This window comes from Tetrao urogallus (genome assembly GCF_951394365.1).
Source record: "Tetrao urogallus genome assembly, chromosome: Z".
Taxonomy (NCBI): Eukaryota; Metazoa; Chordata; class Aves; order Galliformes; family Phasianidae; genus Tetrao; species Tetrao urogallus.
The window spans coordinates 36,191,452-36,203,809 of NC_136816.1; the positions used below are offsets into that span (position 1 = coordinate 36,191,452).

Here is a 12,358-nt window from a genome sequence, read left to right on the forward strand (position 1 = left end):
CGCTCCCCGCCCTTTGTTGTGCTGTCTCCGTCGCCGCGGGGCCGCCCCGCGTCCGCCCCCCGCGGAGCCCCGCTCCGGCCGCCCCATGAGCCGCCGGCGGTCAGGAGCAGCGCGGCCGCCTCCGGAGGCTTTCCGCCCGCCCCTCTCGCTGTGACGGCCCCGCCCGGAGTCCACTACAGAGCCGCTCGCTCTCGTGACTCGCGTCGCCCGTCCCGTCCCACGGAGCTACCGCGTCAGAGTGGCCGCGGCCGGAGGATGTCCCTGCGGCGGGACAACTGAGCGCCGCGGGACGGTGTGAGGCGCGTTCGGAGACATGTTCCCGCAGAGCCGGCACCCCGTGAGTACGGCGCCGGGCGGGACCGGCTCTGCGTGCGGCGGTCACTTTCCGCCCCGAGGCGCGGGGAGCGGCGGGGAGGAATCGGACCGCTCAGCTGCGGGAGTCGGCGGGAGGAAAGGGCTGGGGCCGGGGTCGCGGCAGGAATGGGGCGGGCGGCGGGACGGACCCTCGTTGCGTCCCGCCCCGTCCGCGCGCTCTGACTGTGCCTTTCTCTCCCGGTCCGTCCGCACCAGGCGCCGCACCAGGCTGCGGGGCAGCCCTTCAAATTCACCATCCCGGAGTCGCTGGACCGCATCAAGGAGGAGTTCCAGTTCCTCCAGGCTCAGTACCACAGGTGAGCCGCGGTGGGGTCGCGCCGGAGGGCCGCTCCGATCCGCTCCTCCCCCCTGGGCGCGGGGTTGCAGCGAGCGGCCGCGTCCAGGCGGTGGCGTGCGGGGCCGGGGCGGTGCGGGGCCCTCGGGCGGGAGCGCGGCTGGAGGCGGCCGGGCCCGGGGTGAGGGGCGGGGAGGTGTTGCGGGGGGAGAGTGGCGTGGCGCGGAGGGCGGTGGAGGAAGATCCTTCCTCCGTTGCGTGCGGTGTTCACGCTAAGGTGAATCCGACGCCGACGTGCTGTGCTAAAAGAGCCTGGTGGATGGCAACTTTGTAGCGCAGAGTTAAGCGGCGGTCTGCTGAAGCCACGAGGTGCGCTTCTTCGCGCGGCGCTGTACGGTGCTTTGGTGCTGGAACCCCGCAGGGAGCGGGTTCCTGCCTGCAGAGGGTGTTTGACAATAAGAGGCTTTTGTCTCTCGATTTTGTACTCCCTTGCACCTGAGCGGTCTGGATAGGGATAGAAGATCTGTTACTTTCCATGCAGGAAGTCAGCCGACTGAGGCTGGGGTTCTCTTTGATTTCCACGCTAGTTTGATTCTCACTCGAGATTGTTGATTTGTCTGAGCCGTCAGTTAGAAATGAGGTATAAACTGTGAACATTCGGTATTGCAGTTGTAAGTGAAAAAGGCTGCTTTCCACAGCGTTTGTTTCAAAGTATGCTTTAAGGTGGCCCTTTTAAAAAAAAAAAAAAAAAAAAAAAAAAAAAAAGCTACTTTTGCTTTGTTCAGTCAGAGTCCTTAAAGCGATGCTGCTGTTTGTGATGAGACAGATAACTTTTCTGAAAACAAATCTGCTAGCAAATGGCAGTCAGTTACTGCTGTCCAGCTGCAGGCAAGATAACCCAAGCTGGAGGTTAGGAGATGGAGATATGCCTGAGATGTAATTCTAACCACAAATGGTGCCATTTGTCTGTGACTCTGAAAGTCGCAAGTGAGAAAATACTTCTGGCTGCTCAGAGGAACTTTGGAGAATGTCTGATCCTGACACAGCCCAACAGTCCATGTCCTTTGCCTGTCTCCGTAGCTCTGGAGGCAGCTGCAGCTCTCAGGCAGCACCACAAAATACCTTCTGAATTTCCTGATCTACCCTTGTGTTTAAAGTATGAATTAAGCATTTATCTGTCTGTTTGCATGTGAGTTATGAGGTTTTTTAATTAGCTGTTTTTGTCAAAACACAAATAAAGTGGGTAGGTCAAAACAAATGACATAGTAGTTACATTGAAGTGTGATCTATTTTGTAGCCTTAAACTGGAATGTGAGAAACTCGCCAGTGAGAAGACAGAAATGCAGAGGCACTATGTGATGGTAAGTTTGTTTGTTCTTCTTTATTTCAGTAAATATCTTATAATACAATGCAAGCCGGTATAAAAAAATTAATACGTGCTCCTTTATTTGCAGTATTATGAAATGTCATATGGATTAAACATTGAAATGCACAAACAGGTAAGGCATTTTGTTTTCTAAACCACAAAAATTTGCAATCAGTCTGCGTTTAAGTGTAGCAGCTGTGTTTGTCTTCTGATAACTGCGTTGCATGTCTGAATAGACTGACTGTAGCTGTGATTAGCAGACCTATGCCTACCTACTGTCAAGTGTGGTGTAGGTTAGGCTGAGTGACACAGCTGTCTTGCTGTTGGTTCTGAAAGGTGATGTCAGAGGTAGGAAAGGTCTTGTCTCTGTTTTTGAAAGTGTAATTCAGTGCTTATGTGTTTCTGATTTGTCACTGTTAGGAGGGAGCCTTTGATGATGACTTTGTAGCGTATGTAGTGACAGTTGCTCCAGTACTTGCCATTTAAAAGTATGAAAGGGTTAGTGACTTGGAAAGCTCAAGTTATGACTATGAATTTTCAAGTTCCCATAAAATTCACACTTACAGCCACTATAATGGTGAATAAAAAGAGTGCTGAAGTAGAACAAGACACTAAAGACCTCATAAGAGAAGAAAACTAAATGATTGCTCAGCCCAGAGGACCCTCAACTAAGTAGTCATTGTCTGCCAAATAAAGCTTTAATGGTAGGGTGTAAGTATTCTGTAGATATGCTGACATTCACTTTTTCATCAAGATGCTGGTACAATAAGTCTTTCAGAAATCGATGGCCTCTTAAAAAAATTATCATTAGATGAAGTTGCACAGTTGGACACATTTCAAAGTGCAACAATACAACTCTTTCTTGAAGTGTATGTGCTATTTCATCTAAAATTCTTGTTTCATTAAATTAAAGAGCATGGATGACCGGTTAGGGCATAGCGAGTAAATTGATTAGTTCAGGCTTCGGATCTTCAGTATATTCAAAGACTTTCATTAAGTAAGTGAACTGCGGAGTAGAATTCTTCTTTCGTAACTCTGAACTCTTTGATTTTTATTTTGTGTTCACTTAAAAATATTGTATTTTGTGAGGTGGTATGGTGGTTCCTTGGTAACATTGTTTGCAAAGCTAGGCTAGTGCTCCACAGTGTTTTTTAGAGTTACACTTGTTTGAATCCAAAATGCTGGTAAAAGCAGGGATGTTAGACGGCCTAGTTGTTTTGAAACGATGCACTGAATAGGCAAATAGGGCAGTAGGAGTGGTGGGTAACTTGGTTCAGCGCTGTGCTATGTTTTTGTCCAGTCTGTGTTAAAAAAATGGTATTTTCTCAGTGAGGTAACTTTTTTTTTCCTCTTTATCCACTTGATCCTGATTTTTGGGTTTTTGTTTATTTAGTCTATTGTAAAGCTCATAATAAATAACTTGTGAGGAAGACAGTGTCCATACAGGGGGTTGAGTTGGTGCAAAATCGATGTTATCTTTAGAAGATCTTGACAAAGTCAGGTGACTTCAGTAAATGTACAAGGAAATTAAGTAAAATCAATTAAGCCCATGAGATTAAAGAGCCTCAGAACTGAGGTTTCCACTTTGACCTTAACATCTGTGCATTGCAAAGGTTTAATGCTCTGTATATATGGCAACTATAATTATCTACCCGGTATGCAGTGATACTTGGGAAGCTTTTAAGATTTATGGCAGTCCATTATATCTGCATTGATTCTGGTGGAGGAGAACAGAGTATGCTTACTCCCTGTGTGCTGTTAAGGAAAGAAAAAGCATTTGAAGGGATAAATAGTTTTTCTTGGTTATAAGTTTTAGATACTATGCTTTTACATGTTGAGGAATTCTGAAAAGAACAGCACCTTCACGTTAAAGATTTAGATGACTACAGTAAGGTTTCCTATTGCTGTTAGAATTCAGTATGTAGGTGGTCAAACAGTAAGGAGACAAAAAAAGCAAAGCAAAAAAAAAAAGCCACCAATGACATTCTTCTGAATTTCTACTTCTAACGGTAAGTTCTGAGGAGGCTTTTGTCAGATAGTAATCATAATTCTTATTAAAACTGGTGACGTCTAGCCCCAAGGGTGTAGCCAGGCTCAAATTGATGCTTTTTGCTGGCTGATCACCAGCATGGCCTAAGTGCTCATTATGTTGTAGAGAGGGCCTTTGGAGCTCTCATTACGTTTGACAAGAATTCTCTCTAGGGGGAAACTGGGCATTAGCTAGACTTCTGACAGGCTGAAATTATTCCTGCTTTATGGCTTATAACCAAATGCTAGCAAGGCATCATCAGGGGACATGAAAAATTGTCATTTCTGACAACATCTTTGTTACTGAAAAATGCAGTGATGGGGAAACTTTCCACTGAACAAGCTTTTATGTTCTTAAGGCCTACCTTCTATGTGGATGCTGTAAGCACCCTGTGTGAAGCCTTCAGAGTGCTTGGGCTGCTGATTTGAAAATAAAAAAATTGTACTGCAGTGGTGTTAGCTTGTGCAGTGTGCTGTCCACTGTGGAAGGTGGGGTCACTTTTGTTAAAGAAAGTGGTTGTAGTCTGCCTGCTGATAAAAAAGGTTGGTTTCTTGTTCTGATGCAGTTGCGTCAGTTACTAAACTCTTCATTTAATTCTGTAATCTATTATGATTATAATTTGGCTAAAATGGTTAGGACTTGAATGTTGCTGTATGCAGGTTTGACTGAGGCAAACTCGCCAAACAAAAGCAGCTGTATGGCAGAGTTTTCAACTTGAATACACTGCATTTGTGTCAATGAATGGCTGCATGAAGGCTTTCTTAAGCTTCAGCTTTGGCTCTTTGTAGTGTTTAACTTTGCACAATATGCTTAAACCCAGGTACTGCATTTGAGTGCTTTTGAGCTTGCTGACTGAACACAAATCAGGACATAATAATTGACATACTTGTGGCTGGTTTGTGTTTTCTTGATTTGTTTCTGTTTTTATAAGAATATCAAAGGTTAATTCTTAAGAGGATGTTGTGCCTGGATTTTTGTACTGTTTACAGAGCTGATTATCTTAAGGTGTATACAGTTACTGATTAACAATACTGTCTCTGAGACAGAAACAAATTTGAGGATTTGCTGAGGATAGGTGGGGTTGATTCAGGTATTGTTTTCATGTGTGTTGCGGATTGAATTAACAGATGAGAGAAACTGAAGACAGTTTTTCCCACTGTGACATCTGTGGCTGGCAAAGCAGATGTGTCAACTGCTAGTGCCAAGATGTAGAGTCTTTTGGGTATTAAAAGGCCCACTGTACTTGAAGGGTTACTGCCCTTGGCTATTAGGGAGAGATGCTGAAAATAAAGAGGTGCTGCCCTGTCATCTTCTGTCATAAGTCAAGAGATAAGGCTTCCTGTGTGTTTAATGCCTAGATTGTTCAGGTGCAAGATTAGCTCTTGCTCAGTGGCAGGCAGCCAAAGAAAGAAAAAATCATCACTGCTGAACTAACTGACAGACTGTATAAACTACTACAGTATTTGAGTGTCTGCAATCCCAAAGGTGACAGCTGGTTTTCCTTCTCTTTGGGTGGGTTATTGTGATCTTTGTGACCTGCCTTGAGGCAGGAACGTCATTCAGTAGAAAAAGAGGAGCGGGGAGTGGAAAAGGAAGGAAGGGTTCTTTCACAGTGGGTTCTGGGGTGAAAGGTAAACACCTTTTTCTGCTATTTGCAATACAAATCAGGCTAGTATTTGAATTGCCTTTCGGCAATTTTAGTTTTGTAGCAAAGGGTTAAAATTACATTTCATCTTCTGTGCAAAATGGAAGATAGTGTCTTCTGGATTTGTGGGTAGGTCACCACTGGCCTCCTATAGAAAAGTATACAAATTCCTGAACTGCATTATGCTAACCAGTTGTGCAGCAATTAAATGTCTGTTTCAGTCCAGAATGTTTTATGAAATAATTTCTAATGCTCTTTGTTCAGGGACTGAATCTTCTATTGATATCTCATTAGAACATCAGTCTTCAGGAGTGGGTTAAATAGAAGGGAATTAAGAAGCTTAGTTAGCTCTCTACAGCTCCTGAGGAGGATGGCTGTGCTATTGAAAGGGATTTAAAGATAAATTAATTTTTTCTTTTTTTTTCTACTTGCATTTTAATTACTATAATGAAAAACGTCATGAATCTTAAACATTTTGATGCACTGTAAGTACTTCAAGAGAGTTTTACAGTTGGATCTGCTACCTGCTTTTACTTTAAAAGAGAAAATAGGATTGATTGGGATATTTTTCCCTCTATAGTTGTATTTATTCTATAAATACTGGATTTCTAAGTGTTTACAATTGTATCGCCAGTATAGCCATTTAAGCTACATCTACAGTTCCTAAATAAGGAGGAAAGCCTAGAGAAATGAGATCAACTTTCTCAACTTTGAAACTATATTCAAGCTCTAGACTGACATTAAGGAATTATCTGACAGATTCAGGGCGCTGTGTGACATATGTCTCCATGAGGCTTTTAGATAACCATATTGTCAGATACTATCTATTACGCCAGCTAATATACAACTTAATCAAAAAGTATGTCACAGTATAAATACTCTACATATGTTAAATACTGTCAGATCATCTTGCATTTTGGCATGGGTCTGCCAGATTTCAGGTTCATCGCAGGATCATTCAGGGAAAGGAGAATCTTTTTTTTTTTATTTTTTTTTTTGTGATGTTGTCAAACTTCCTTTGTAATGCTAGAACTTAATTTGCTAAATTTCTGTTATTATACTTTATGGATTGGCTCAAACAAGCTTGTGGGTTTTTTTATTAAAAAAAAATACATTTTTGGAACAGGGAGTGGAAAAGGAAGAAAGGGTTCTTCTCTCACAGTGGGTTCTGGGGTGAAAGGTAAACACCTCTTTCTGCTATTTGTAATATAAATCAGGCTAGTATTTGAATTGCCTTTCAGCAATTTTAGTTTTGTAGCAAAGGGTTAAAATTACATTTCATCTTCTGTGCAAAATGGAAGATAGTGTCTTCTGGATTCGTGGGTGGGTCACCACTGGCATATACTGGCATCTAAAAACAACATTATGTTAACTTGCACTTATCAGAAGACTCCACAGTACTTATTAATTTAAAAATGATAACAACGTTCAGTAGAGCTAATGATGTCATTCCACTGAATTTAAGAATTGAGAATATATAATGACAGCTGTGTTTACATTGTAACTGTATACTCAGCTCCCTCTTCTCACTGGCATCAGTTACTTGCTCCGTGCTCCGGTTAGTTGTCTTTATGAACAAACAGGAACAAAAAGGAGAATTGATTTTTCTTGATCAGCAGGTTTTATATTCTTAACCATTTCATTCTCATCATCAGGGGTGTGAGGTTGATGGGTGTTCAACTTGTCTTCTTATGTAAAACTTCTTTGTAGTGGGTTTTTGCCATTGTGCGGGGAGGAAGCTGTTGTTGGTGCAAGATAAGTAAGGCAGTTGTGTTGATTTTGGGGGGAGGGGTTTAGGGGCTGGGGATAAAGAAACTTCATTTGTGATGTTATCTTTGTTTGATGACCCTCAGTTCTCAGCAAGTGCATGTAATTGGTGTCTAGTTGCCTTTCCCCTGCGTTTAGAATTTTAGACCTTTGTGAGTATTGTTTGTGACTCACTTTCACATTGGGTGGTCCTATTCTACTCAATCTGTGAAAGTACAAGTTGTTCAACAGCTTGATCATCTGATATGCTTTTGCTTGATTTTTTTTTTTTCTTTTTTAATTTATTTTTCCCCATTTTCAGTCTACTCCACTGAAGTGAGGGCACAAGAACTAAATGCAATTGTCAGGGTTTAGGCAAGCCAGAGATTTATGTAATGACATAATTGTTTTCTGTTTTTTTTGTTTTTTTTTTTTTTTCTTTAGAAAAGTTCTCAATACTTGATTTCTTTACTTGGCTACCAACAAATTCTGAACTGCTAGTATCACCTCTCAGATTTGCTCACATTTGAGTTCTTGCTCATGAACGATGTTTGCTCCATCAATTTACACTGAGGCTAGGGGTGGTTGCCCCTGATGTGCCTATGAGTGTGTCTAAGTTGTGTAATTACATTGTTTAACTGCCCTCTTCAGCTTGTAAGGCTGCTTTGCAATTCTTCTGTCTGTCATTGTTTCTACTTTGAATCCTCTTGTGGAACTAATGTTATTACTTACTGTGTGCTGTCTTCTCCAGACTGTGTTGCTGAGCATACTCATAAACCAGATTGTAGTAAAAGTCCCTGAGATACTACTGCTGACATTCCTTTTTCTGCAAGAGCTGATGGTTTTCCCTTCCCCTGTTTCCTATTTTTTGACAATTATTTATCTGTTTAAGGCATGGTGCCAGAGGCAATTGAAAGGTAGGTTAGAATTCACTAAAACATTGCCCGTGTGAGCTCTACTTCAAATCTGACTAGGTTTTAAAAATAAGTTTTTTCCTGAAGTCATTTATTGTAAAAGAAGGCATAGTGAGGAAATTTCTTTTAACTTTTTTTTCCCTCTGTATTTGGTGCAGCATATGATGGGTTCTTTTTTTTTTTTTTTTTAATGAACAAATAGAAGTAGCACTGGTTTCTCTTAGAAACATGTTCCCAGTATGCTTAAATATAAGTGGAATGGAAAAAGGATTATAGCTTTATTTTATAAAATTCTGTCGAGGATTACCTTAGTTGTTAGCAAACCCAGTATTACCGAATATATTTTCAGTGTGTTGAGAAAACTGTTCAGAAAATTAATCAGTTTGGTAGATTGCTTTGAAGTTTTTATAACGATAATAGTGTTTTGTAGCTACTGATAAATTGAATAGCATTTCAGAAGCCTGCAAACTCTAATTGGGGATTGACTGAGTTGCTTTCACCTTTTCTTTATGTTCTTCAGAAGCACGAACAAATTAGCACAGATGATTAAATTACAAATTAAAGTTCTTTGAGAGCTGTTTGGTGGGTTATCTGTCAGGGTTGCTTATCTGGAAGTACGTTGTACTACTTAAGTGATTGGAAGACCTAGCTAGCCTTTTAGGTTGTGTGGTCACATAACAGAAAACAGATACATTTGTTTTTGGTGCTTTTTGCTTGTTGTTGGTGTGGTGATGGTGGTGGTGTTCCCTCTGCCTTCCCTCACCCAGCATGGATTTTTTCTTCGTGGTTTTTTTTTTTTTTTTTTTTTTTTTTTTTTTTTTTTTTTAAATCCTGGAAATTTTTGATGTTTGTGTAAACAGTCAGTCAAAGTAACTTACTTGTAAGGTGACCAGTCAGGGTATTGACAAGAACAGACACAATAGAAAACTGCATTAGGAGGCAAGCCATTGGGATTTGTAGTAAATATATTACAGAACACAAGTGAATTGCCGATACTGCTTGTTTAGCAGTTTGCAAGGGCAATGGTAGTATGGATTTTTGAATTAGAAGGGAAGGACTGTTCTTTCTCTGTGCTGGAACATCTACTTGATGGCTGAGGATAAAATTGATTTAGAGAACAAAATGCTGCCATCTCTGTTTTTGCCATTTTAGAGGCTTCTATATGGATTAGTAAGCAAAAACAAGAAGATAACTTTCAGTTTTGGAGAAGGGAGCAAAAATATGTATGCTAGTTTGACTGATTGTGTATTAATTCTAAGAAAACATTATTCAGTCGGATCAAGAAAAGCAAAAGACATCTAAAAGCAGATAGTTTTAATTATCTGTGGCAATTTGCTTATTCATGAAGTTGTTTTTAAATATGCCAAACCCTCTGAGTTGCTGTGCTCTTTACTTCCTTATATAGTGATCTCAACCTCTTCAAGTGCAGAAGTTTAAATTAAATCTCAGGGAGGACAGAGAAAACCCACATTTTCTTGGGAAAAATAACAAATAGATTGTTCTTTTGTGGTTTTGCCCTAACAGTCTCTATTTACAACAGAATGTGCTTTTGTTTTGTTTCTTACTGAAATATTTATCGCTGTTTTTTCTTTATACAAGTCTTGAGTCTGGGTATAAGGTCATCCTGAATTTCTGCTTTGTAACTGGCTGTAAGGTTGCCAGCCATTACTTTGCAGATACCTAGCTGTCTCAAATAAGGGATATAAATTGCAAAGTATAGCAAGACCTATGGGAAGCCTTTAAACTTTTTCATTACACTGTCAGGTGCCAGTTCCAGGGAGGACTTGGCACCTCCCTCTGACCTAGCAGAATTAGTTGTAGCAGTGCCATTTCTGACAGGGTGCTTGTCTGATCTGCTGCTGAAGATTAGCAACAGCAGCCACTCTCAGACTGTCTGGGTAACAGTGCTTTTCTGTGACTGAAGTGCTTTTTCAGTTGCACCCCCTTTGTTTTTTCTTTTTTTTTTTTTTTTCAGTTTTAGTCTTTTTTTTTTTTTTCCCCTGTGCATTTTTGTCCCCGTGGATAGGAAAAGGCGATTGTTTTGTTTCCAGAAGCCTCTTTGTGCACTACTGCATCCTAATGTTCATTCTTTGAGTGGTTTTGCCCAGACGAAGAGCAGTGCCCAAAATACGCACTCCAGGGGCAGAATCACTGTGCTGAGTAGCACAGAGTTGCTTAGCTTACTATTGACTGTAGTGGCAGCCTTTTACTAGTGGAGTACTGCAAAACAACTTCTGATTCTCTGTGACAGAGAGTTTGATTGCTTTTCTGGCCCCTTGAATCCTTACTTTTTGCTCCTATCTAGGTATGCTGTGGTTCTTTATGCCAGTTTGACCCAATCCTTCTTATTTTTCCGAGTCGTTTTTTTTTTTTTTCTTTCACTGCAAAGTGAGTTCTGAAGCTCTCCTAGCATGTTACGCATTTCTTTGCAACTCTCTGTAAATTAAGGATTAGGGCAGGTAAGGATATTTTTATGCTCATTAGTGCAAATGTTAAAAAATACCAGTCCTGTCATCCATGCAGAAAGAACTTCTTAAGTCTTGATACTTGGTTTAATCATCAAGCAGTTTTGCACGTTCTTGTGAAGTTGTAGTAGAACTGTGCTGTTTCTATTGTTCCTAAGAATGCTACACTACTAGTGTAAAATTCTCAGTGAAGAAGGTAGAGCACCTGTGTCACTTAGCCATAGAGGACTTACCTTGTTGGAATTTCTGTGGTTCAGATATTACTTACTGTTGTAAAATCAATAGAAGTTACAGTTTGTCTTTGCTTTACCTAATTGAGAGGATTTTAATGTCTCGAACTTGAACAGTTGAATAAAGCCGGTCTATCTTTGCTCTTTCACAATCTTTGCTGTTTTCTTTGTCAAGTATTGTCCTTTTATATGTAGTTTTCTTTCTGCCTAACACTTGCAGGTTTTGCAAGGTTTTCACTAGCCGAAGCTTCACTAGTATGCTCTTGCTACACTTCAGTTGCCATGGTTAACTTGATCAGAGCATTCAAGTAAAGTGAGTTCTTTGCAACTCAAACCGTAAAGGAAGTGTTGACCTTAGGTAGCTAGTAATTTATATTAATTATGTGGTTGAACACTTTTGTTTTATAGTTAAAGGTGGGTGCAAAAAAAAGTTTAAAAAAAAAAAGTTTCTAGCAGCATTGGTGTCTCTTCACTATCTCTTTCTTTCTGTAAGTGAATGAAATGAACCTTTTTTGTTCTCTTCTTAGTATGTCACATGGCTGAGCACCAGCTTTGTTTTTTGCATAACTTAGTAGTGGCACATAATTTTGTAACTATGTGCTAGTGCTGTATATATTTATACTACCTCACCTGGCATAGTTTTTACTTCTTGCACGCTTTCTTGTTTGCACCACGTTAGTTAGAAACTGGTGATATAGATTCTTGGCAGAGTTCATCCTTACCCTTCTTCCTCTGTCCGTTCCTGTTCCATTCTCAGATGTGTTAACTTTCACGCATGTCCTCAATACTATTTCATAAAAAATTCATCAGCTTTCCAAATGCTTTTTATCTTTCAATAACAGATCCTGTAAAGATGAACTTAACCAGTTGACATCTGATTTCAGAAGTCTTGAGAGCCTTATTACTCTGCTTTGTACCAATAACTATAAACTGTATTGTGATTGTCAATCTCAAATTACTTCCTGTCTGGTCGGTTTAAATCAGCTCTTGTCTACAAGATGTAATCTAGGTGACATATTCACTAGCTCTCTGTATCCTGTGGCAGAAGAATATAAACAAAACATAATAAAATAAGAAAGAAATTTATTGACATATCTCCAGGATTTTGCTGAAAGACTTCCAAATTCCACTTTCTGCACACAGTAAAAGTAGCCATTATTCCTTCCAAATTCTGTGGCAGCTAATTCTGCTAACAGCTAACAAAATTTGTCGGTCCTCCTGACTTGTTACTGATTAGTGAATCACTTGATAGCATCTGAAGCATTGATATGAGCACACCTCTAAGGCCTTAAATTCTTTCAGTGACTTGAGGTG

General features: G+C 40.6%; 1 protein-coding gene across 3 annotated transcripts in view; it reads left to right on the forward strand.

Moving 5' to 3' along the window:
* Positions 1 to 313: 313 nt before the first annotated feature.
* TLE1 (TLE family member 1, transcriptional corepressor) overlaps positions 314 to 12,358 on the forward strand; it is a gene marked incomplete at both ends in the record, with an annotated part of 69,552 nt that continues 57,507 nt past the window's right edge. For all 3 annotated transcript variants that reach the window (XM_079548463.1, XM_079548464.1, XM_079548465.1), the window contains 4 exons: positions 314 to 337; positions 571 to 671; positions 1,947 to 2,010; positions 2,104 to 2,148. In XM_079548463.1, the coding sequence (XP_079404589.1) occupies positions 314 to 337; positions 571 to 671; positions 1,947 to 2,010; positions 2,104 to 2,148 (234 nt within the window). The remainder of the gene's footprint in view (positions 338 to 570; positions 672 to 1,946; positions 2,011 to 2,103; positions 2,149 to 12,358) is intronic.